General features: G+C 41.7%; 2 gene segments (V, D, J or C); both read right to left on the bottom strand.

The window, feature by feature from the left end:
• The window catches only part of LOC103731140, an 89,111-nt gene extending 86,556 nt beyond the window's left edge, over positions 1-2,555 (bottom strand). Inside the window, 1 exon segment of the V gene segment in view lies at positions 2,507-2,555. Coding sequence covers positions 2,507-2,555 — 49 coding nt within the window.
• Positions 2,556-17,667: 15,112 nt separating this feature from the next.
• Positions 17,668-18,344, bottom strand: LOC103731139. The segment is given in 2 exon segments: positions 17,668-17,921; positions 18,296-18,344. Coding segments are annotated over 2 exon segments (303 nt in total).
• Positions 18,345-21,981: the final 3,637 nt, after the last annotated feature.

Genomic DNA, 21,981 nt, shown 5'->3' with positions numbered 1-21,981 from the left:
CTATGATGTGCTGTGGAGAGTTTCTTTTCTGGTCCTATTTGGTGTTCTATAGTCTCCTTGTATTTGTATGGGCATGTCTTTCTTTAAGTTTGGGAAATTTTCTTCCACAATTCTGTTGAAAATCTGGTCCATGCCACTGTCTTGGGATTCTTCTCCTTCCTGTATGCGTATGATTCGCAAGTTTGGTCTTTTATTGTTTCACTTCCTTCTTCATTTTAGCCTGAGTATTCTTCAATATTTCTCTTTTCTGAATTCATTCAAAAGTTTATCCCTATCTTCTTTCAGTTCTTTCTTTCTTTGTGTGTTCTTTAAATTCATTGAATTCTTTTATTGTGTTTATAATTGTTCTTTTGAATTCCATGTCCTGTGTTATCTCTAGGGGGTTGTTGGTACTTGGTGGGGATATATTATTTAGGTTTTTCATGTTATTATTTTTTTCACTGTGACTTTGACATGTGGATTTCCTTTGTAGTTTCTGATTCTTGTGTGAGACTCAGGCCTTCCTTTGTTGAGTTTAGGTCTGCTTCTGTTCGTAAATTTTATGTGCCTTTGCAGTTTACTTGTTGGGCATGAAAAACTGGTTGCCTAGGCTTCAGGTTCTGTCTTTTGATTTTATATTGGAGGGGCCAGGTGGCTTTAGTCCAACTGCTCAAGAGTTCCAACAAAAGCCCAAGTTGGATGAGGATCAGATGCTCTCAGGCCTTCTCCTAAGGTCTGGATGCCTCTGCTTAGCAGGCACAGTACAATTTGGGAATTTTGCTAGGTAGAGGTAGGATTCAGGACTCTCAGGCAGTCAGGGAAGGAGGCTTGTCTCAGGAATCCCAGGTAGGTAGGAGCTGGGACAGCCAGGGATGAAGGCTGGTCTCAGGTATGCAAAGGTGGTGTGTGTGGTGGAACAGGCTCTGAGGGCTCCAGGGGACCAGAATGAGGAATTGGGTTGGTCTGGGTGCAAAGGTTCAGGAAGCAGTGGGGAGTCTGGGCCAAGAGGGTAGTCCAGAGGCCTGAGGTGCCAAGAGAAAAAATGGGCCAGTGCCCACGCTAGGAGGGGAGATGAGATGTGGGAGCTGGGAGGGTGGATGAGGTGGTGAGAGTTAAGATGCAGTGGGTGGGGTCAAACTTACTGAGGGAGGACAGTGGCCTCAGGAATCCCAGGCAGGTTGGGGGGTGGGACAGTCAGGGATGAAGCAGAATGGATTTTCTCATATTCCTGATTTCAGAATTATCTAGTGCTTTGTTTCTTTGATTTTAGAGAAAAACATTTTCTAAGAGAAAGTAGAAATCACAAATGAGGGACAGAAATGAGAACAGTGTCTTAACAGCACCAAACAGTTGACTGTTCCATGGGCTCTACTAATTACTCTAATTGCTCAATCAGAAGGAAGAATCAAAGAAATCAGCAAAAACAAAACTGAAAATTCAAAACGATGTGCATTTATGTGTGCATCAGTCTTAGTGTCAAGTCAGTGGGTACAGTTGGCATCGGACTTGATCTCTGCATGTGCACAGTTCAGGGAGGATTATGACAGTCACAACAACTTTCTTGTTCATGCCGGATTATCCTTAGGGCACTTGGTCCCTCTTCAGTCATCTGCTGTTAATGTCACGCCAAGGACAAAGCTGTTTACAGTGGCCCCGGGTTTTGAGTGTGGCCTTAGGGAACAGTCAAGGAGATCCTTGAGCAGATGCAACATCTGTAACATGCTCTACTGAGTCATTCAAACTCTTCATCTGGAAAGTTTCAGAGAATATGCTGTGCTGCTACCTGACAAATAGCACATAGAGCAGCTGGGGAAACCCAAGCAGGGGAGTTTTTGTTAAGGGCTGTATCACTGTGGGAGGAACATATATAGCTTGTACACAGTAATAAATTCCAATGTCGTCAGGCTCTACTCTGCTGATTTTGAGTGTGAAATCTGTCCCTGACCCACTGCCAGTGAACCTGTCTGGGACCCCAGAATCCCGGTTAGAAGCACCATAGATCAAGAGCTGTGGAGACTGGCCTGGCTTCTGTAGTAACCAACTCAAATAGGTGTATCCATTACTATGTAGGAGGCTCTGACTCGACTTGCAGGAGATGGAGACCGACTCTCCAGGAGCAACAGGCAAGGAGAGTGGAGTCTGTGTCATCACAATGTCTCCAGTGGATCCTAAAATGATAATAGAGAAAAGTGCCAGGTTTTGAAAAAATATAATGAAACTTTTTATATTGTCTTTATTATTTATCACCTGGCAGTCACATTTTATCCTGGTCTAATAACATTCAGTGTATATATAATAGATACTGGCAAAGCACAGCAGGACCTCTGGGATTCTCTACACTATCCCTGCCCATCAGTGTCAGAGTCCGTGTTCCTTCTGAAATCTTCCTCTCCCACACAGATGTAAACCTCCCAGGCCCACCCTGAAGGACAAGGTCTGCACACCTCACAGGAAAACATGAGCATCATAGATGTCTAGAGTGCACATTCCCACCTCCTTCTCCATCCTCATCTCTGTATGTCCTTACCAGGGATCCAGAGCATAACCAGCCCCAGGAGCTGAGCAGGGCACCTCATCCTGAGAAGATGACTGAGGAGTCCCACATCATAGATGTCTAGAGTGCACATTCCCACCTCCTTCTCCGTCCTCATCTCTGTCTGTCCTTACCAGGGATCCAGAGCATAACCAGCCCAGGAGCTGAGCAGGGCACCTCATCCTGAGAAGATGACTGAGGAGTCCCGGGCAGTCAAGGCAGGAATACAGCTCAGCTTTTATCTTCCACTTGCAGAGCTGAGAGTGATATGCAAATTCCCTGGTGGGTGTAACAGTGTGTGAAGAGCCAAGTGAACATAAGCACTGTTCTTGGGAGCAAAGTGACAAACATGTGCTCTTGTTTGGAGGAAGCCCAGGGCAGTCTGTAGGGCCTGCAACAGTGGGCAGAGGACTCCAGTGTGGAAGTCTTAGCCTATGGGTATGACATGGTACAAAAGGCTCTGCCACCCTTACAAAATGTAAAGACCCAGCAACACAGAAGTGGGCCCACAAGGCAATCAGTGAGGAGGAATCCCTGCTCTGTTTTGCCTCATCAAATTTAGTCTTTAGAAAAGAGCTTGGCTACCACCACAAGTAGCTAGGCTTAAATAATTCATCTAATAACAACATGGTTTGAATTATTTTTGTGTCGTATCTGTTGTTACCAGGATAACTGTTTATGGTTCATCAATAAGTGTTAGAAAAAAATCTCCATTCTTCTGACTTAATAAATTTCCATATGAAAATTCAAATACCACGTTGGTGCCATGGAAAATAGTCCCTTTCAAGTAGATAGTTCATGTTCTTTCCTAAGGCAAGAAAAATTATACTTCAGAGTGGGAATGTTAAATTCTCTTTCAAATTTTTGGCATTGTAGTAAATACCCTGTTATTCTTTAGCATTGTGTCTGTGCATAACAAAAATCAAAATTTTTCTCAAGAATTGCTTCTAGCCTGGGGGTAGAATGAAGAAGAAATTTTAATTACTTGTGTGGTATGATTTTGCTTTTCGTTTGCATGTAGATGTGATTTGGTGTATATATGTATATGTATGCATGTTCACATGTGTGGGTGAATAATTCTGTGTGAACCCTTCTCTCTCTCTCTCTGTATGGCCAACATGACACTGGATGTCTTCCTCAATTGCTCTCTACCTGCTGAGGCAGGCTCTCTCAGTTGAATGCAGAGCTTGCTGATTTGACCATTAGAGTAATCCAGCTTGCCCTGAGGATCTTCTGTCTCTGCCTCTAGAGTGCTAGGTTGTGGGCAGCTGCCATGCCCGCCTGAGTACATGAGCTCTGAGGATCCAAACTCTAGTCTTCAAGCTTCTATGGCAACAGCTTTACCACTAAGACTCCTCCCCAGGCCAACTTCTGGTATTTCTAAGTGGTGTCTTGAAAGATTATATCAATGTTTTTCTTCTTACGATTTTTTTTATTCTTGAATTTTCCTACATGCATATAAGGATAATGTAATATGTATAATGCAATGTATATAATATAATATCATTTCTCCTCCAACTTCTCCCTATTTTTCCAATACATCCCTATGCTAACTTTGTCTCCCCTTTTTTGTAATTTATACTCCCCACTAAGTCCAATTAGTGCTGCACGTATGTGCATGGGTATTGGGGCCATACACTGGAGCATGGGAACCTGCCAGTGACCGCACCCTCAGAAAAGATGATTCTCCCTCCCCATCAGCTGTCAATTGCCAGTAGCTCCTCACCAGAGGATGAGCCTGGAGGTCACCTCTATTGTCTGTGGATTGAATTTTCACTGGCTTCATCTTGTGCAGCTAACTACAATTGCTGTGAGTTCAAAAGGGAGACAGCCCAGTCATGTCCAGAAGACAGCCTCATCCAGTAGAGCCAGGCTTTGCCAGAGAGTTTTCTTTTTCTTTTTTGCTGTCTATGAGTACAGCAGACTTTATCATGGTTGTATATAGGGCACCCACAGCCATGGGTTCAGAATTCAAACTGAATTCTATGCTTTAGAATAGCAAGACCTGGATTCACTATTTAATGCTCACTAGAACCTGATATTTTAACTGAGGGTTTCAAGGGCCTTCAGGAAAATAGGTGTGTTTGCACTTTCCCATGCAGGTCCATGGAGAGGACATAGGATGACATCAAAATATCTTCCCAATAGCCTCTCCATCTTAGTTTTTGTAACAGAATCTGTCGCTAACCCAGAGCTTACTATTTCAGCTGGGATGGCTGCCAACAACCTCCAGAATCCAGCTGTCTCTGCCAACCCTTACTTTCATTACAGTATTATTGTGACATGAGGGTTTTGAATTTATTTTTAAGTAAGATGATGGCATATAAGAAACAGTTTTAATATATTTTCAAGTATTTTTGTAATAGCTTTAGAAATGTTCATTTGCAGAATAAAGTTATTGAATACACTGTCAGTGCATAGATAGTGCCACGGTTTGTTAACAATTGTCACTCAAAGTTCTAGCGTCTGAAGCTGTGTATGTCTACATTTTATATTTAGTCTCCCAAATTCAGGCATTTGGGGTCCATTTGCTTTTATTTCCCACAGCTCATCATCACGAACAGCTAAATAAAGATATTAGATCAATTAACTTCAAAAAATAATCACTGCTACATGCCCCCATATCTTTAACATTGAGCACAGTCCTCTCTCTGACCCAGACTCCTGCATCTCTGTCTCATTTCCCGGAATCTATTTCTGATTTTCCAATAGAGACCAAAAGTATCTTGGAGTGCAATGAACCTTAAACCACCTGGCATCTTTCCCTATGCTACATATGTTTTTATCTGTGGCCATATCAACCCAGATCAACAGGAGACAAAGTGGAGACAGCTAGGCCTTCAGCATGCACACCACAGCCCCCCCGGGCCCAAAGATCTTAGCGATGCGCGGCTGCAGGTGACTAAGGCTAGTGCTTCGGCTGCCTGTGATCCTCCCACTGCTTTCAGGAGCCTAAGCAACAAAGGAACTTGCTAAGCTAGCATCAGCCTGCCAAGAATCAGTTTCTATGTCATTTTCACAGGTAGATTTGGACCCTCCTTTCTGTTCCACATCATTTTCATCAGCCATTTCTGTGCCTGGCTGTGTTTGCTGAAGCTCTAAATACAGCTCTGTCTGTGCCCATGGCGACCACAGGGCCTGGAATGAGCTTCCCCAAGGGCATTCTCCGTGATTCTGATAGGAAGAGGAAAATCCGTGTTCCAGATTCCTCAGCTTGACTGGAGAACCCCAGAACAATCTCCTCCACTTTGACATGGGCATGATCTGCATCGGTGCTCAGGAGCATCTGGCTTGCTGAAGGTCTTTAATTAACACTTTCTTTACCCTGTCTGTCATACTTCCCTCCTTGGCCTTACCAAAATTACCAAATCTGCACAGGAGACCTTGTCATTGGACCCAACCTAAGGGAACAGGACAGTCTTTCTCTTATAAATCATCTCTGGTCTGAAATCTTGCCACTTGCCTTTGTAGATAGGTGGGGAGGCTTCTTTTCCAATGAACCTCAGATTGTATCACAATACTATCTAGTTTTTCAATGTTACAAAAATCAAAGAACTGTTCAACAAATAAATTTGCATCATGAAATCGACAGAAGAGGCACCAAATAAAAACATCTCAGTTTTAAGTACCGCAATAGGATTGTGTTTATGGGACTCACTAATGCAAAACAAAAGAAAGTATTTATTTTGCTTCAATGAGAGTTTTATTCAAACACAAGGACAGAACTCTATTTCGAAATTTAACACATTAAGGAGCATTGAAAGTCACGAGAAAAAAATCTATACTGGTTGAAATTTTTACAAATTTCAAATAGTAGTTTTCTGTTTGTTTGGTTTTGGTTTTTTTGAGACTGAGTCTCTTTATTGCCACACTTAGACGGGAACTCACTATGTAGACCAGGCTGACCACAATCTCACAAATATCTGCTTTCCACTTCCTCCCGAGTGCTAGAATTAAAACAGTACAAATAAGAAGGAAAAAGTATCACATTATAAAATCTTGCATTAAATTTGGGAGCATTTACATATAACAAGTTAATCTAAATTCAAATATTAAAAAGCACATTTTATTGTATATTATTGAAAATGCTGTTTTATAACTAACATGCTTAATATTTTTTCATATTCAAAAAGAACATTTTTTCCAGTGAAAGAAAAGTAAACACTTCCAAAGCAAAGAGGCAAAATATTGTTTGTCTCATATTCTCGTTGCTAGACAACATGGATTTTTCTCTCACAGCAAATTAAAAGCAGACAGAATAAAAACCTCTAGATAGAAACGAAGGAGAACTCAGAGCAACTCCCTGTTGCACTGGTTAACAACTGTTATAGACACAGTTAGAAGTCTGAACTCCTTAAGTATCTCATTGTCCCATCCTTTCCTTGTTTCTTTTTGCTTGTTTTGAGACAAGGTCTCCAGGCCCCAGCTGGCCTAGGTATTCAGACCAGGGTGTCCTCAGTTGCACAGAGATCCACTTGTCTCTGCCTCCCAGGTGCTGGGTTTAAAGGTGCGCATGACCCGGCTTTTTCCTATTTCTTTCTCTCAGGAGTTTGTGGACGTTATGGTCATGCTGTTCAATTTTACTATATTGATGATAAATGTTGTATTTCATCAGCTTTCCCATCCAATCTTGATATTCTTCCTTCTATGGATGATGCTCTACCCTGTTTTTTGAGTCAAAGACATTTCAGTTCCAATGTTTCTGCTTTATTCAAAAATCCTTATTTCTTTGATGAACTTTTCTTCCATGTTGCTGGCCTTCTCATTTATATTGCTGAAGTTCTCATCTACTGTACTGACTTTTTCCCTCTACGTTGCAAACTTTCCTTTCTAAGTCATAGACTAAATTTGTCTGCTACATTGCATTCTCTTTGATGCCATTGATCTTTTTCTTTGTAAAAATTAATAATTTTTATCTCACATTGTATTTATTTCAGTATCTGAATTTCGCAAATTGAGGAGTTAATGATTTATTGTTACAGCCATAGATTCATGCATCTCTCAAATCTCACCAGAGAGGTTTCCTTATGCAGCAGATGGTCATTAACACAAAAAACCCCACAACTGGTCGATGTGCAGAGAACAAGAGGCTATAGAGTGCTTATCTCTGAACTGGATTCCTTTATCAAACATCTGCCCCAGAAATCTCAGAAATCATTGCAGAAGAGGGGGCTGAAGGAGGGTACGAGCCAGAGGTGATGGATGACCACAGGAAACAGAGCTTCCAGACAGCTGGTCGGTTAGTCATATGAACTCAGAGCAATGGTGACAGCATGCACAAGTCCCATGCAAGCTCAAAGCAAACAAAATCCCAGCATAGTCACGAGGTGGGTAAGAAACTCCAGGCCAACCTCAGGAAAATGTGGCAAGTCACGGCTGCCAAGAGAGACAGAGACAGTTTCTGTCAAGGATAGGATACTTGGTAAGTTAACTAGGCTCGGGGCTGGAGAGATGGATAAGTGGTTAAGAACACTGATTGTTCTTGCAGAAGACCCGGGTTCGAATCCCAGCACCCAGATGGCAGCTAACAACTGTCCGTAACACTTACATTTAGGCAATACATGCATACACATAAATAAATAAATAAATAAATAAAATTTTAAAATAAGTTAAAAAAAGTGAACTAGGCTCCAGTGGATGGACACAGAGTAAAATACATTTGGGAACACAAAATAAACTCTATAGGGCATCTACACACACACGTCTATAGGGCATCTACACACACACACACACACACACACACACACACACACAATAGAGGGTGAGGGGATCTAAATACAATCAAATTATATTGAATGAAAATCGCAAAAATTCAATAGGAATTGAAGAGCTATTTTTTTTGAGAAATCATGCCATCTTGCTTTTCCGTGTTTCCCATGTTTCTGTGATGTCCTTTGTGCCTCTGGCTGGTTTAGATATATCTTCGCACTTACTGGGGATGTTCTCTGTGAATGGGTTACATTGAGGGCTCAATTTCTGGTCCTACTCAGTGAGGAAGGAGAAAATTGCTGAAGCATCAGCATCCTGAAACTATATGAGTTATAGAAATGCAAGGAAACTTGATTCTTCTTTAAGGAAGTGACACAGTGACACTAGATAGGCTGAGCAAGCTCCAGTGGATGAATTCACACCCAGAGACAGCTGGGCATACAAACCTGACTTGATAGCTTTTAACATGTATGACAGAATGCATGAAATCTGGTGAGTGGGCTATAGGGTGTGCACATAGGAAAGAGTGTCTAATAGGTTAACCTATGTTAATGGTGTATTGTATGAAATTTAAAAAAATTGAAAAAGCCTTTGAAAAAATTGATCCAAAGATAATAAAAAATTTTAAAAGACCATATCAATTTCTTTAAAAAATAAAGAACTTGATTAAAGGCTATTAACACATTATCACACGTAATCAAAAAATGGAAAATCTAATGTAGACGATACTTATAGGTTAGAAATTATTAGTATAAAAGTGGAAAAGTAAAGAAATGAGATCAGTGGAGAGAGGAGAGAGGAAGAGTAGAAAACAAATAGCTTCAACAGAAGGAAGGAGGAAGACTGCGGGAGAGTTATGTATGGAAAAATAGCAAGAGTGTAGAAAAAAGAAAAAAGAATTTAATGATGAGAGATTTAGGAACAGAATTAGTTAAATTTGTAGAGAATAAGAATACCTAAAAAATTATTTTTAATCCAATAAATCAAGATACTACAACAACTATCAGAGAAAGAACATGGAGAAATGCTACCTCCTGCATGGTTGGGCAGTGGTGGACACAAAGAGGGATGGCCAGGTACCTCACAATAAAATATCACATACAGATAATTTAATATTTAAGAGAGCTGGGGACCAGGAGGCTCCCTGCTCCATAGAACAAAGAGCATTCTGCCAGCTCTTACACTGTTTCTGTGACACCTCTTCCACAAGGGTCCTTAACTCCTGAAAGAGGTGACAGAGTTAGATAACTATTCTCCAACTCTAGTAATGTACTGAACCCGTATGCCTTCCTATTAATGGCTCCCTCTCCAGAAGGTAGGCATTGGTGAGTGTTTGGATTACTCCTCCTACTGAAAAACATAAGAGAGATGTACAAAAAATAGGAACTCTTCAAAAGGTCCCTGAAAGCAATAATAACGTGGTTAGAAACACAAATATTTGGAAAGCATTTCATTTATTACACAAAATTGATTTAACAGAGATAGGAGCCACATCTCCATTGGGACCTTTGACTTCCTTGGCCACAGAATTTTGTCTAAATTTCCAGTATTGCATGTGAATTTCTCCCTGTAGAGTGAGCCTAATGCCCAATCAGAAAGTTTGCTCTATACATCATCACTTGTGCCACTATTAGTATTAGCTGGCACATCTTGCCTGGCAGTTCCATCATGAGGCATGAAGATCCACAGCTGAGTGAGATCTGCAGCCTTAATTAGCCCCAGCTCTTTTAGTAGCACCTTCTGAAACTATAGGAGCTAGTGCACAGGGAGGGGACACTCCCAGCTCACGTCTGGTCTTGGATCTTCAAGTCCTGCCATCATTTTATGCAATGTCTTAAGCTTTAGAATCTTACCATCTGGCTCTGCAATGCAACCAAGAGCAGTGGCAACAGAGATGCAATTGTTATTTTCTCTACCCCCTGGTCCTCTTAGCTACAGGATGTGGCAAGCCAATGCCTCCACCTGCTCCTCTGTTTTACCCAACAGTTTTATCAACTCAAAGACTAATATGGAGAATGCCTACTGTCGATCCTTAACCTTTGAGGAGCTTCTAGGGCCTCTATGGCCAAACATAGAGGGCTTTAGGGCTGGGTTTTATATAACCCAGTTTTAGGGCTGGGATTTCTTCATTAACAGCTTCATAGCTCCTGGGAGCATCTATATTTATTCTCCCAAAATACTGTTGATTACTCTTTAACATTCATAGATACAGGCTGTTGCAAGTCTCCCGGTCATCTTAGTGAGTTTTATCTGTGCCTTACATAACCACAGAGCTCCCAAGAATTTTACAGAGCACCTGGCACCTGTGTACTTTGCAAATTCTTTTCCTATCCATGTTCATTCAGGTGCAATCATGTGCCTTTCAAATGGGTTTCTGAATTCACAAAACACTCAAACATTAGTATTGTGATTGCCCATGGAGAAAACCTTTCTACAGAGGACTGACAGGACAATGACACAAAGTCCTGAATGGCCATCCCATAACCAATCAGAGATAACCTTGGAGATGAATTTGAAAGTCCTTTCCTATCTCTTCCAAGCAAGTGTCAGGTAATTACAGAAGTTCACAAATAAGATGATATTAAAGTAAACCGTGGTCTACAAATTAGCAAGTTCTATTTCACCTATTGTTATCAATGATCTAGCTGACTGACCTAAGGCACTTTCTTGGGAGCTCATGAATATTCCCACATCTCATGAACTGTCTCAAGCTGTGGGTATAGGGTGAATGGGGAAATGGTCTCCACCCTCCTTGGCTATGCCTGAACCTGACTTCTTGGCTATGCCTAGACTTCACCCTCTGGCTGTGCCTCTGTCTGGAAATTGTGACTGTACCCTCCAGTGAGGCAGAGGCTACACCCACCGGCCAGTAAAGGCTGCACACACCAAACAAGGCTGAATACACCAGATACTGGAGCCGCTGACCCCTTGGAGCAGAAAGGGTCCCTAGTTGGGGGAATAATCTTCAAACCTAAGAGAGATATGTAGAGTTTATGCAGAGGAGACAGCTGCCCACCCCTACAATGGCTTAATCCACTTTACCTGCACTATTTGCTATTCTTCACGTTGGGCTCAATGAATGGGATGTTGTGGGGGCCACCAGGAACCAAGATACACCTGATCCTAGTTTCCACTAAAGCCTGAATATTATGAGAACTAAAATTTTCAAAATTTTAATGTGGGGAGTTTAGTCACCTACCTTCAGTTGAACCCGACTACTTGATTATAGGAAGAAGAGATGCTGTGATTTGCACCCAAGTGCCCCTTCCAAGACAGCCTAGACCCCTGTTCTGGGGGTCTCTGCTGCACTGACCTCTTTCTCTGCCTTCTGGTTAACACAGTCCTATCTTGACCTATGGTGAGCATCATGTACAAACTATCTCCTCAGTCCTTTCGCAGTTATCCTTACTCCCGGTCTCTTTCCTCTACCATCTAACTTCCCAGAGGGGTTTCTTAGCATGATGTGTTTGCTATTTTCTCCATCCCCTGGCCCTCCTAGCTACAGGATGTGGCAAGCCAATGCCTCCATCTGCTCCTCTCTTTCACCCAACAGTTTTGTCTACTCAGAGACTAATGTGGAGAATGCCTGTTGTTGATCCTTCATAGTAAATGTTGTTGAACACACACATTCCATCTGTTGGCTACCTTGGACTCTGGTATTTTCCTGATAATGCATAGTCAGGACCAAGCAACATCTGTAGCTGTTAATGATACTCTGTCTCTGGCATGCTATTATCAGGGACTCTAATGTCATTCTAGATCCTCAGCTGTCCTCAAGGCATCTTTATTGTCATGAGGCAGAATCCACCCATCAGCAGGCATGACACTCTACATGGTTTAGTAGAGGACTGCCATCCCAGGACTCTCCCCACAGACAACCCTCCTTCAGGAGGCCTCACCTTAGGAACAGCTCGTTATCATCTGCACTGTCCATGCCACTGTCTCTAGCCCCAAAGGCACACCACCTGAAGGAAAGGAAGGCTGTAAGAACCAGAAAGTTTAGACAACAGAGTGCCAGTGAGGAATTCTGGAATGATTTAGTGAAAACAGCTGCTACCTAATGTACTGGAAATAATCAGTAAAAAGTAAACGTGACTGGTTATATCACTAGTTCTGTCAAGAAAAATCCTTTGTGTGATTTTCTATAAAATGTCCATGGAACCAAGGATATGTGCTCTGACCCAGAGAAAATAAAGTATTTCACATTTGCTAGGGGCTCCATGAACCTTTTAAATCTCCTGACTCCTGGCAAATGCTCTGTTCAGGCCATTGAACTTGGCTCCATCAGCAGGATTCCACCCCAGTGAAAAGCTGGGATGAGGTGGAAGAAAATCCTGTATGCATCAGGGGTCCAGGTGGATGTCTTGTCATGAAGACAATGGATAATGGTTTGAAAGATAGATTGTGTATTAATGGATAAAAGACCTCAATGTGAAACTGGAAACCCTGAAACTATTAGAAGAAAATATTGGCAGTAACTTACAAGATATACGTGTAGGAAAGGATTTTCTAAATCAGACAGAAGTTACTCAGGAATTAAGGTCAGCAATCAACAAGTGGGACCTCATTAAACTAAAAATCTTCTGTACAGCAAATGAAACAATTAAAAGAAGCTGAGCGTGGTGGTGCATGCCTTTAATCCCAGCACTCAGGAGAAAACCCACAGGACAGGAAAAAATCTTCACCAGTGACACATCTGACAGAGGTTTAACGTCTAGAATATAAAAAAAACTAAAAAAAAAAAAAAAAAACAAAGACGCAAGAAACCAAACGACCCAATTAAAAGGTGGGCTAAAGATTGAAACAGAAAGTTCTCAAAGGAAGAAATAAAGATGGCTAAGAAACATCTCAAAAAGTGTTCAACATCATTAGTAACTAGGGAAATGCAAATTAAAACCACCCTAAAGTATCAGCTTACCTCAATCAGAATGGCTAGGATCAAGAGAACAGATGATACTAAATGCTGATGAGGATATGGAGAAAGGGGAACGCTCATTCACTGCTGGTAGGATTGCAAACTCACGCAACCTCTATGAAAACAGTGTGGAGAACTCTTAAAAAACTGAAAATGAATCAACCATATAACCTGGTTATACCACTCCTTGGCATATACCCAAAGGACTGATCCTACTGTAGAGACACTTGTATAACCATGTTTATTGCTGCTCTTTTCGCAACAGCTAAGAGATGGAAGCAACCTAAATGTCCTTCAGCTGACAAGTGGTTAACAAAAATGTGGTATATTTACACAATGGGGCTCTATTCAGCAGTAAAGAAAGATGAAATAATGAAATTTGCAGGTAAATGGATGGATCCAGAAACTTTTATACTAAGTGAAGTAACACAGACTCAGAAAAACAAACGACGTATGTTCTTCCTCGTATGTGGATCCTAGCACCAAATCCTTTTAAATTCCAGGTCCTTTTAATAAGATGATGCTGTACAGCAGTCCCTTCTGCATGAAATAACTACCATCATCACGACCTCAACTGAGCCTGATCGCTGAACATCATCACAATTGGGCTTGTTGAGGGTTGTGCTCATTCATTAAAGGAAGGCCAAGCAGGGTCATTGGACCCTCACTAGATTATCCAGTCACTCTTCCCAGCCAACTCTATATAATTTGATGCTAATCACACATGGCCTCCTGGATTTGGGGAGGGCTAAAGTATACAATCTGGGGAAGTCTAGGAAGAGAAGGCATGACCCATGCTGGGTAAAGCCTTTCCAGTGTGCATAACCTCAGGTCATACACACATCTCAGCAACCCCTCAGTTATCTCGGTAAGTAAGCTCAATAAATTCATTAGTCCCCCGGTAAAACTTTAATCAAACATTGGCTTGACCCTGGAACCTTAAAAGGGAATAAGCATTGCTTAGCATCCCCGGGAAAAGAAGTCTCACAACAGATTGAAAATTTATTTGTTAATGCTATTTGGTCTCATAATTATTTACAAAAAAGAAAATGAGAATTTAAAACATGCTAAAAGGATATGGGAATGGAGGTATTTTTCAAAATAGAAAAAAATGAGAAAGCCTAAGTAAGTGATAAAGGTCTGTTTAGGTTTGTTATGATGTATAAAGGGGAGACAAACATAATATATACATAAACTTAAAATTTCTATTGTCGTAGTTTAGTCAACTAGTTTAAGGAACAAAATATAAATCTAGTCAATGTTTATCTGAGAATATTTGGTTTTTTACCTAAGCCTTATCTACATAGCACATGGTAATTAAAAGTACCAGACTGGTGGAACTAACCTTATTGGATGTTTAACAGCCATGGTTTGAGGCCTATACTAATGTGGTCAGAGGGACTTAAAGGACAGTTTTTGCCCCTTGCCCTCCAAGGTCAACTAAGTTCCAGGAACTTATAGAACATCTCTCAAAATGTCCTGTAACTGTGGTGAGTCACCTGTCCTCTTGTTCAGGGAGGCCGTGGAGACCCCACGAGATGGATTTGAACCAGTGTCCGGTCTACAAGGAGGAGGATCAACCCAGAGGAAACATCTCATTCATGCTTCCAAGTGAAGCTAGATATAGTCGAGCAGGACCTTTGACTTACCTTCACATAGATGGAACTGGTAAAAGAAAGGACTCAGGAGCTCCTCCCAAGCCCATGTGACCCCTGAGGAACAGATTTTAAGTATAAAAATAAATTGATTTATTTGGGCCAACTGTATGGTCTTAAACACCTAAAGTAAAGTATAACCAAAGCATAATCAGTATATTTCTTTAAGAGTTCAAGGGATTACACTGCCCAGACTTAAGTTCTTATAAGATGTTATTTAGACAATTATCTCTCATTGATGACTTTGTTACTAATAAGACAGTGCTACTCAGATGTAAGACTTCAAATCTTGGTCTGCAATACTGTAGTGCCCACCTGCAGCTGCAGGAGACGACCCACTATTGTTCTAAAATGATGACTAAATTTGTTTTCTCTCCCTATCTAGAGGTCATTTAAGAGGGAACTGATTCTAGCCACTCCAACAGTCATTGAGAACAAATCCCGAGTTCATCATTCTTGAATTCAGCCTTGGAAGTTGTAATGGCCTGAATACCCAGCCTCTCTTCCCAGCCACTCCTTCCAGCCAACTAGTCCAGCCTTGGAAGACAAAAGAAAAATGAAGAAGAAACCAATAGAGCAATGCTTTTGGAAGCCCTTGTCAAGAAATTCCAGTGGACTCTCATATGAACATTTGAAAATGGCCCTGTTCTGATTTTTTTTTTCTAGTTCCCTGTCTGGAACTTGTAATGCTAATTACTCTTGCCTTTACTTCTCCTTCACATCTCCTATTCAAGATCCAAAGACTTTCTTTTCTTCCTAGAGATAATAGTTATGCAATTTAGGAGTCTTTTAGATAGACCCACTGAAGGGGCACTCCAAGTGCCTCACCCTGCTTCCCTGTTCAGTGTGGAAGAAGCTAGAGCAGTCTGTGTCCCGTTTCCCTATCCACAATTTGGGTAACCTCTTCAGATTATGGTGTGATAAGAATAAGAGGTAGGAACTGACTAGGCAGATAGGGTAAGAAGACCCCAAAGAAAAGTAGCCAGTTTCTTGGCTAAAACTTATAATGTCCTTGGGCCTCTTAGCAACATACTTCATTCCAAAGTCCAAAAATGTCAAAAATATTTGGGAGCTTTTATCTAATCCTTAAAAGATTTTAGGGTTACCTCTTCAGAGGGGGGAATGTTATAGTAGCCAAAAGCCCCATTAAAAAAATAAATACATCAAAGAAGGAGAAAGAGTATGAGGTTACCAGGAAAAAGTGATCGGGCACTATGGGAAGGGTTCGAGGGGAGGGAGTGGGCATGGATTTGATCAAAATACCTTATGGGCATGTATGAAATTCTCAATAAATTATTTATTTTAAAAAAATAGGTTGTCTCTTGCTGACTACATTGAAGGCAGATCAAACAGAAGCCCTTCGGTGGGAATCCCAACAACGTGTAGAGCTGTAACCTTACAATGTGCACAGTGACCCTTCAGTTCTGTGATTCCTGCCAAGCAATAAATCTGGGTTGCTATCTGCTTCATAAATTATCCCCTAAAATCCAAAATCCACAGCAAATAAAAGTGGGCGCCAAGCTGGGTGTTGTACCAGCCGCTGACCTCCACATGGTCTGTTGGATCTTCATCTTCTCATTTATTTCACACTTCTGAGAGTCTAAAGGCTCTTAACTTTCCTCTAGAGAAAATTCACTTTTATATTTAGAACATTCAAGTTCCAGTGAGCAACAGACATATTTCCATGTTTTCCAGTTTTTGCAATCTTAGCCTATTGTTTTAATGCACTTAATTTTGAATTCAAACATGCCTGCACTATTTCAACATGGTGTGGCAGAGGCTCATCTTTTAACACCAGGCCTTTACTTTCAAATTAAGTTACCAAAGTTGTTTCAGGTATGTGAAATGTGAGAATGGAGAGGGGTTTTCTTATGTTGCTGAGATTAGTAGAATCCAGTGCTTTGTTTCTTCCACAGTCAAGAAAAAAACTTTTCTTTTTTATATCTTTCATTTATTACTTTTATTTTATGTGTTTGAGTATATTGCCTGCATGTGTGTAAGTGCACGATGTCATGCAAAGCCCATGGAGGTCAGAAGAGGGCAGCAGATGTCCTAGAACTGGAGCTATGGATGGTTATAAGCCACCATGTGGGTGCTGGGAATCAAACCTGGGTCCTCCGCAAGAGCAGTCAGGGCTCTCACCACTGAGCTATCTCTCCAGCCCCCAGAGAAGTACTTTTCTAAGAGAAAGTAGAAATTACAAATGTGAGACAGAGAGAACAGTGTCTTAACAATTCATGTACTCTATTACTCGCTCTGATTGCTCAACCAGAAGGTAGACTCAACTAAATCAACAAAATCAAACCTGAAATTTTAATAACATGTATGCATTTCAGTGTGCATCACCCTCAGTCTCAAGTCCATGGCTACAGTCGGCAATTAACCTAATCACTGCAAGTACACAAAGCCGAATTTTAATAACATGTATGCATTTCAGTGTGCATCACCCTCAGTCTCAAGTCCATGGCTACAACTGACAATTAACCTAATCACTGCAAGTACACAAAGCCGGAGGATTATGCGGATCAGACTAGTTAGCTGTCTTCTTCATGCCTGGTTGTCCTCAGGGTACTTGGCCCCTCTTCAGTCATCTGGTGTTCTTGTCACGGCAAGGATATGGCAGTTTAGAGTGGACCTAGGGAAGAGTTAAGGAGATCCCTGAGCAGATGTCACATCTGGAACATGCTCTGCTGAGTCATTCAAAATCTTCCTCCTCAAAGACTCAGAGAATCTACTATGCTGCTTCCAAATAAACAACACTTGCAGGCAGCTGGGCCAAGCCAAGCAGGGGAGTGTTTGTTAAGGGCTGTATCACTGTGGGGGGAACATGTGTACCTTGTATAGAGTAATAAACTCCAAAGTCCTCAGACTCAACTCTACTGATTTTGAGTGTGAAATCTCCCTGACCCACTGCCACTGAACCTGTCTGGGACCCAAGAATACCAGTTAGAAACCTCATAGATCAGGGGGCTTGGAGACTGGCCTGGCTTCTGCAAGAGCCAAAACAAGTAGGTCTTTCCATTACTGTGTAGAGGGTTCTGACTAGACCTGCAGGAGATGGAGGCCGACTCTCTAGGAGCAACAGGCAAGGAGAGTGGAGTCTGTGTCATCACAGCGTCTCTACTGGATCCTAAAAACACAAGAGAGGAGTGCAAGGTTGTGAATGTGTGAATGAATGTATTGATACTTTTTATATTTTGTTTATTATTTATCCTTTGGTAGTCCAATTTCCTGGTCTAATATTCAATGTGTAGAAATTTACTGGCAAAGAACAGCAGAACCTCTGGGATTCTCCTACACTATCCTTGTCCACCAGTGTCAGAGTCTTCAGCAGAGTACAGGTCCTTGTTCCTTCTGAAGCATTACTCTCCCTTACAGATGTAGTCTTCCTTAGCCCATCCTGAAGGACAACGTCTGCACACCTCACAGGAAACATGGGCATCATAGATGTCTAGAGTGCACATTCCCACCTTCTTCTCCGTCCTCATCGCCATCTGTCCTTACCTGGGATCCAGAGCATAACCAGCCCCAGGAGCTGAGCAGGGCACCTCATTCTGAGAAGCTGACTGAGGAGTCCTGGGCAGTCAAGGCAAGAACACAGCTGAGCTTTTATCTTAGACTTGCAGAGCTGAAAGTGATATGCAAATTCCCCGGTGGTGTAACAGTGTGTGAAGAGCCAAGTGGATATAAGTACTGTGCTTGGGAGCAAAGTGACAGAAATATTTTCTGTGTTGGCAAGAACTCCAGGGTAGTCTGTATGGCCTGCAACAGTGGGCAGAGGACTCCAGTGTGGAAGTCTTGGCCTGTGGGGATGACTTGGTGCAAACGGCTCTGTCACTATTTGGCAACACAGAGAACCAGCAACATAGAGGTGGGTCCACAAGGCAATCAGTGAGGGGGACTTGGCAGTGTTTGGCTTTCTCACAGTTAGTCTAGAGCAAAGAACTTATCCACTCCCACAAGTGGCAATGCTTAAGTACTTTATCCAGTAACAGAATTGTTTTGAATAAGTATTTGTTATATCTGTTGTGTCCAGGATAACTGTGTATGGTTGTTCAATCACTGTGAGAAACAATCCTTCCCTGGGACATAACAAATTTCCATAATAACAGTCAAACATAAAGAAATGACATGGAAAAAAATCGTTCCCTTTCAAATAGAAAGTTCACTTTCTCTTCAGAAGCAGAGAAATTTATGCTTCAGAGTGGGAATGTGAAATTCTCTATAACATTTTGCAGTCAATGTCCTGTCATTCTTCAGCATCGTGTCTGTGATTAACAAAAGTCAAAAGTCTTTCTTAAGAATTGCTTCTAGTCAGTGGCATAGAACAACAACAAAAAAAAAACTTTTAGTTTCTTGTGTCGTTTTGTTTTTTCATTTGTATGTGGGTATTGGGTGGGTATAGGTGTGTATGCATGTTCATATGTGTTGGTGCACATTTCTGCACAGACACTCGTGTGTGTATGTGTGTGTGTGTGTGTGTAAGTGTGTGTGTATGTGTTTGCGGCCAATATGAAAACAGATGTCTTCCTCAACTTCACATATTGAGGCAGGTCTGACAAGTGGATCCATAACTTGCTGATTTGTCTACTATAGCTATTCAACTTGACCTGGGGAGCTGCTGCCTCTGCCTCTAGAGTGCTAGGATTGTGGGCAGCTGCAATGCCTGCCTGAGTACATGAGCTCTGGGGATCCAAACTCCAGTCCTCAAGCTTCTATGGCAACAGCATTATCCACTAAGACTCCTCCCCAGGCCTACTGTTTATATCAATGTTTTTCTTTTTGAAATATTTCTTTATTCTTGAAATTTTCCTGCATGTAATTAATGAAATATGATCCTATTCATCCCTCATTTCTCCTCCAACTTCTCCCTATTTTCCCAACACATCCCTGTCCTAACTTCATATCTTCCCTTTTTTGTAATTTATTTTCCCCACTAAGTCCAATTAGTGCTGCACATATGTACATGGGTATTGGGGCCATACACCGGAGCATGGAAACCTACCAGTGACCTCACCCTGAGAAAAGTTGATTCTCCTCCCCAGCAGCTGTCAACTGCCAGTAGCTCCTCAGCAAGGAATGGGCCTCGGGATCACCTCTACCATCTGTGGATGAATTTTCACTGGCTTCATCTTATGCAGCAAGATGCACTATACAACTGCTGTGAGTTCAAAAATGAGACAGCTTGTCATGTCCGGAAGACACCTTTGTCCAGCAGATCCAGGCTTTGCCAGAATTTAAAAAAAAATTTCTTCCATATGTGAGAACATCAGGTTCTAACATGGCCGTATATGGAACATCCACAGCCACGGGTTCAGAGTTCAAACTGAATCCTATGCATTAGAAAAGCAAGACCTGGATTTACTATTTAATGATTCATTACAACCTGCATTTGTGACTGAGGTTTAGATGGACCTTAAAGAAAATAGTTGCTATGTAATTACTGCACTGAGTGACTGATATTTGGGTTTCTAGTAATCTCAACTCTGAGAATGTCTGCAGTTTTGTCCCAAAATTTGCTACACTGTTACTGAAGCCTCAGAAATGAATACTCTGGGTCAACTATGAAAACTTGGATTATTGGGAAAAGAATAAGTGTGATTAATCAGTGACAGTGTTTTTCAAAGTGCTGAAAATGTGTCTGTGAATGCTCAGTCATAAAAGTAACGTCTGTATCAACCCTCCCTTCTGAAGACTCAGAGAACATTGTGGAAGAGTGAGTGGAAAGAATATAAGAGCTGGAGGATGGGGAGGAGTGCTGTGACAGGCTGCCTCTGGATATGACGTGACTGCTGTGCGCGTGAATGCACAACAGCACTGTTACCTGCAGGAGACATGCACAAGATCAAATAAGTTAAAACGTCAGCATGGAGGGGCACGGCCTCCAAAGTTCTCACTCTTAGCACAAGAGCGTTTGGCTTCTAGGAGAGGAGGAGTTACTTTTCTTCTGTTGACACTGGTAGATTCCCCATGCCCCAGTGACTGACCCTATGCCAATAAGCACATGGATAAAAATATTTGGACTTGGGGTGGGGTCCATATGTATAAGGGAGATGAGATGGGGAGTCTGTTGGGGGCAGCTGTAGTGGAAAATGAGGGGCGTAACTGTTCAAGATACATTGTATGCATGCATGAAGTTTACAAACAATACATTTTAAAAAGGAGAACAGCTCTGAGAGAGCTGTCATGGTTCCCTATGCAATAAACTTGCTCCTGAGAACTTTCAAAAAGGAATGCTATAAGATACTTGAATTTCAGAGAAGACTGAATTTGTTTTGGCTTTTGTTTGCTTCACATGTTGTTTTGTGTGTGTCTGTGTGTGTGTAATTGACACAAAAACATAAACACCTCCCCTTCTGACTATGTAAAATTAACACTGCAATTGCCAAACTGATTCCATTTTTTTTATAGTTGATTTTACTCTACCCTCTGTTTCGGCCGAGCCGCCCTCCCACCCCCACACCCACTCATGTAACTGCACCCAGGCAGGAGGAATGTTTACATGCAAGCAGTATGTTGTTTCTAGTTTTCCAGTACAAAAAGTATCTTGGATTCTAATGAAACTTAAACCAAATGTCATCAATTCCTATGCTAAATATGTGTTTATCCATGTCCACATCAGTACAGTACAGCAACAGGAAGAATGGAACCAGCCTTGATGTCAGCATGCACACCATGGCACGTGGGGCCCAATGATCTTGGCGATGCGTGGATAGAGGTGGTTGAGGCCCCAGTGCTGCAGCCTGGATGTAATCATCCCAGCACCTTTTAATGAGCTGAAGTACAAAGGCAGTTGTAGCATCAGCCTGCCAGGAATCAGTTCCCCTGAGGACTGACAATTCTATTCCATTCTTACAGGAATCAGTTCCCCTGAGGACTGACAATTCTATTCCATTCTTACAGGAATCAGTTCCCCTGAGGACTGACAATTCTATTCCATTCTTACAGGAATCAGTTCCCCTGAGGACTGACAATTCTATTCCATTCTTACAGGAATCAGTTCCCCTGAGGACTGACAATTCTATTCCATTCTTACAGGAATCAGTTCCCCTGAGGACTGACAATTCTATTCCATTCTTACAGGAATCAGTTCCCCTGAGGACTGACAATTCTATTCCATTCTTACAGGAATCAGTTCCCCTGAGGACTGACAATTCTATTCCATTCTTACAGGAATCAGTTCCCCTGAG

Source organism: Nannospalax galili, unplaced genomic scaffold (genome assembly GCF_000622305.1).
Source record: "Nannospalax galili isolate Female #2095 unplaced genomic scaffold, S.galili_v1.0 scaffold1614, whole genome shotgun sequence".
NCBI lineage: Eukaryota > Metazoa > Chordata > Mammalia > Rodentia > Spalacidae > Nannospalax > Nannospalax galili.
The sequence above is the reverse complement of the archived record's forward strand: the minus strand, read 5'-3'. Positions and strand labels throughout refer to the sequence as shown.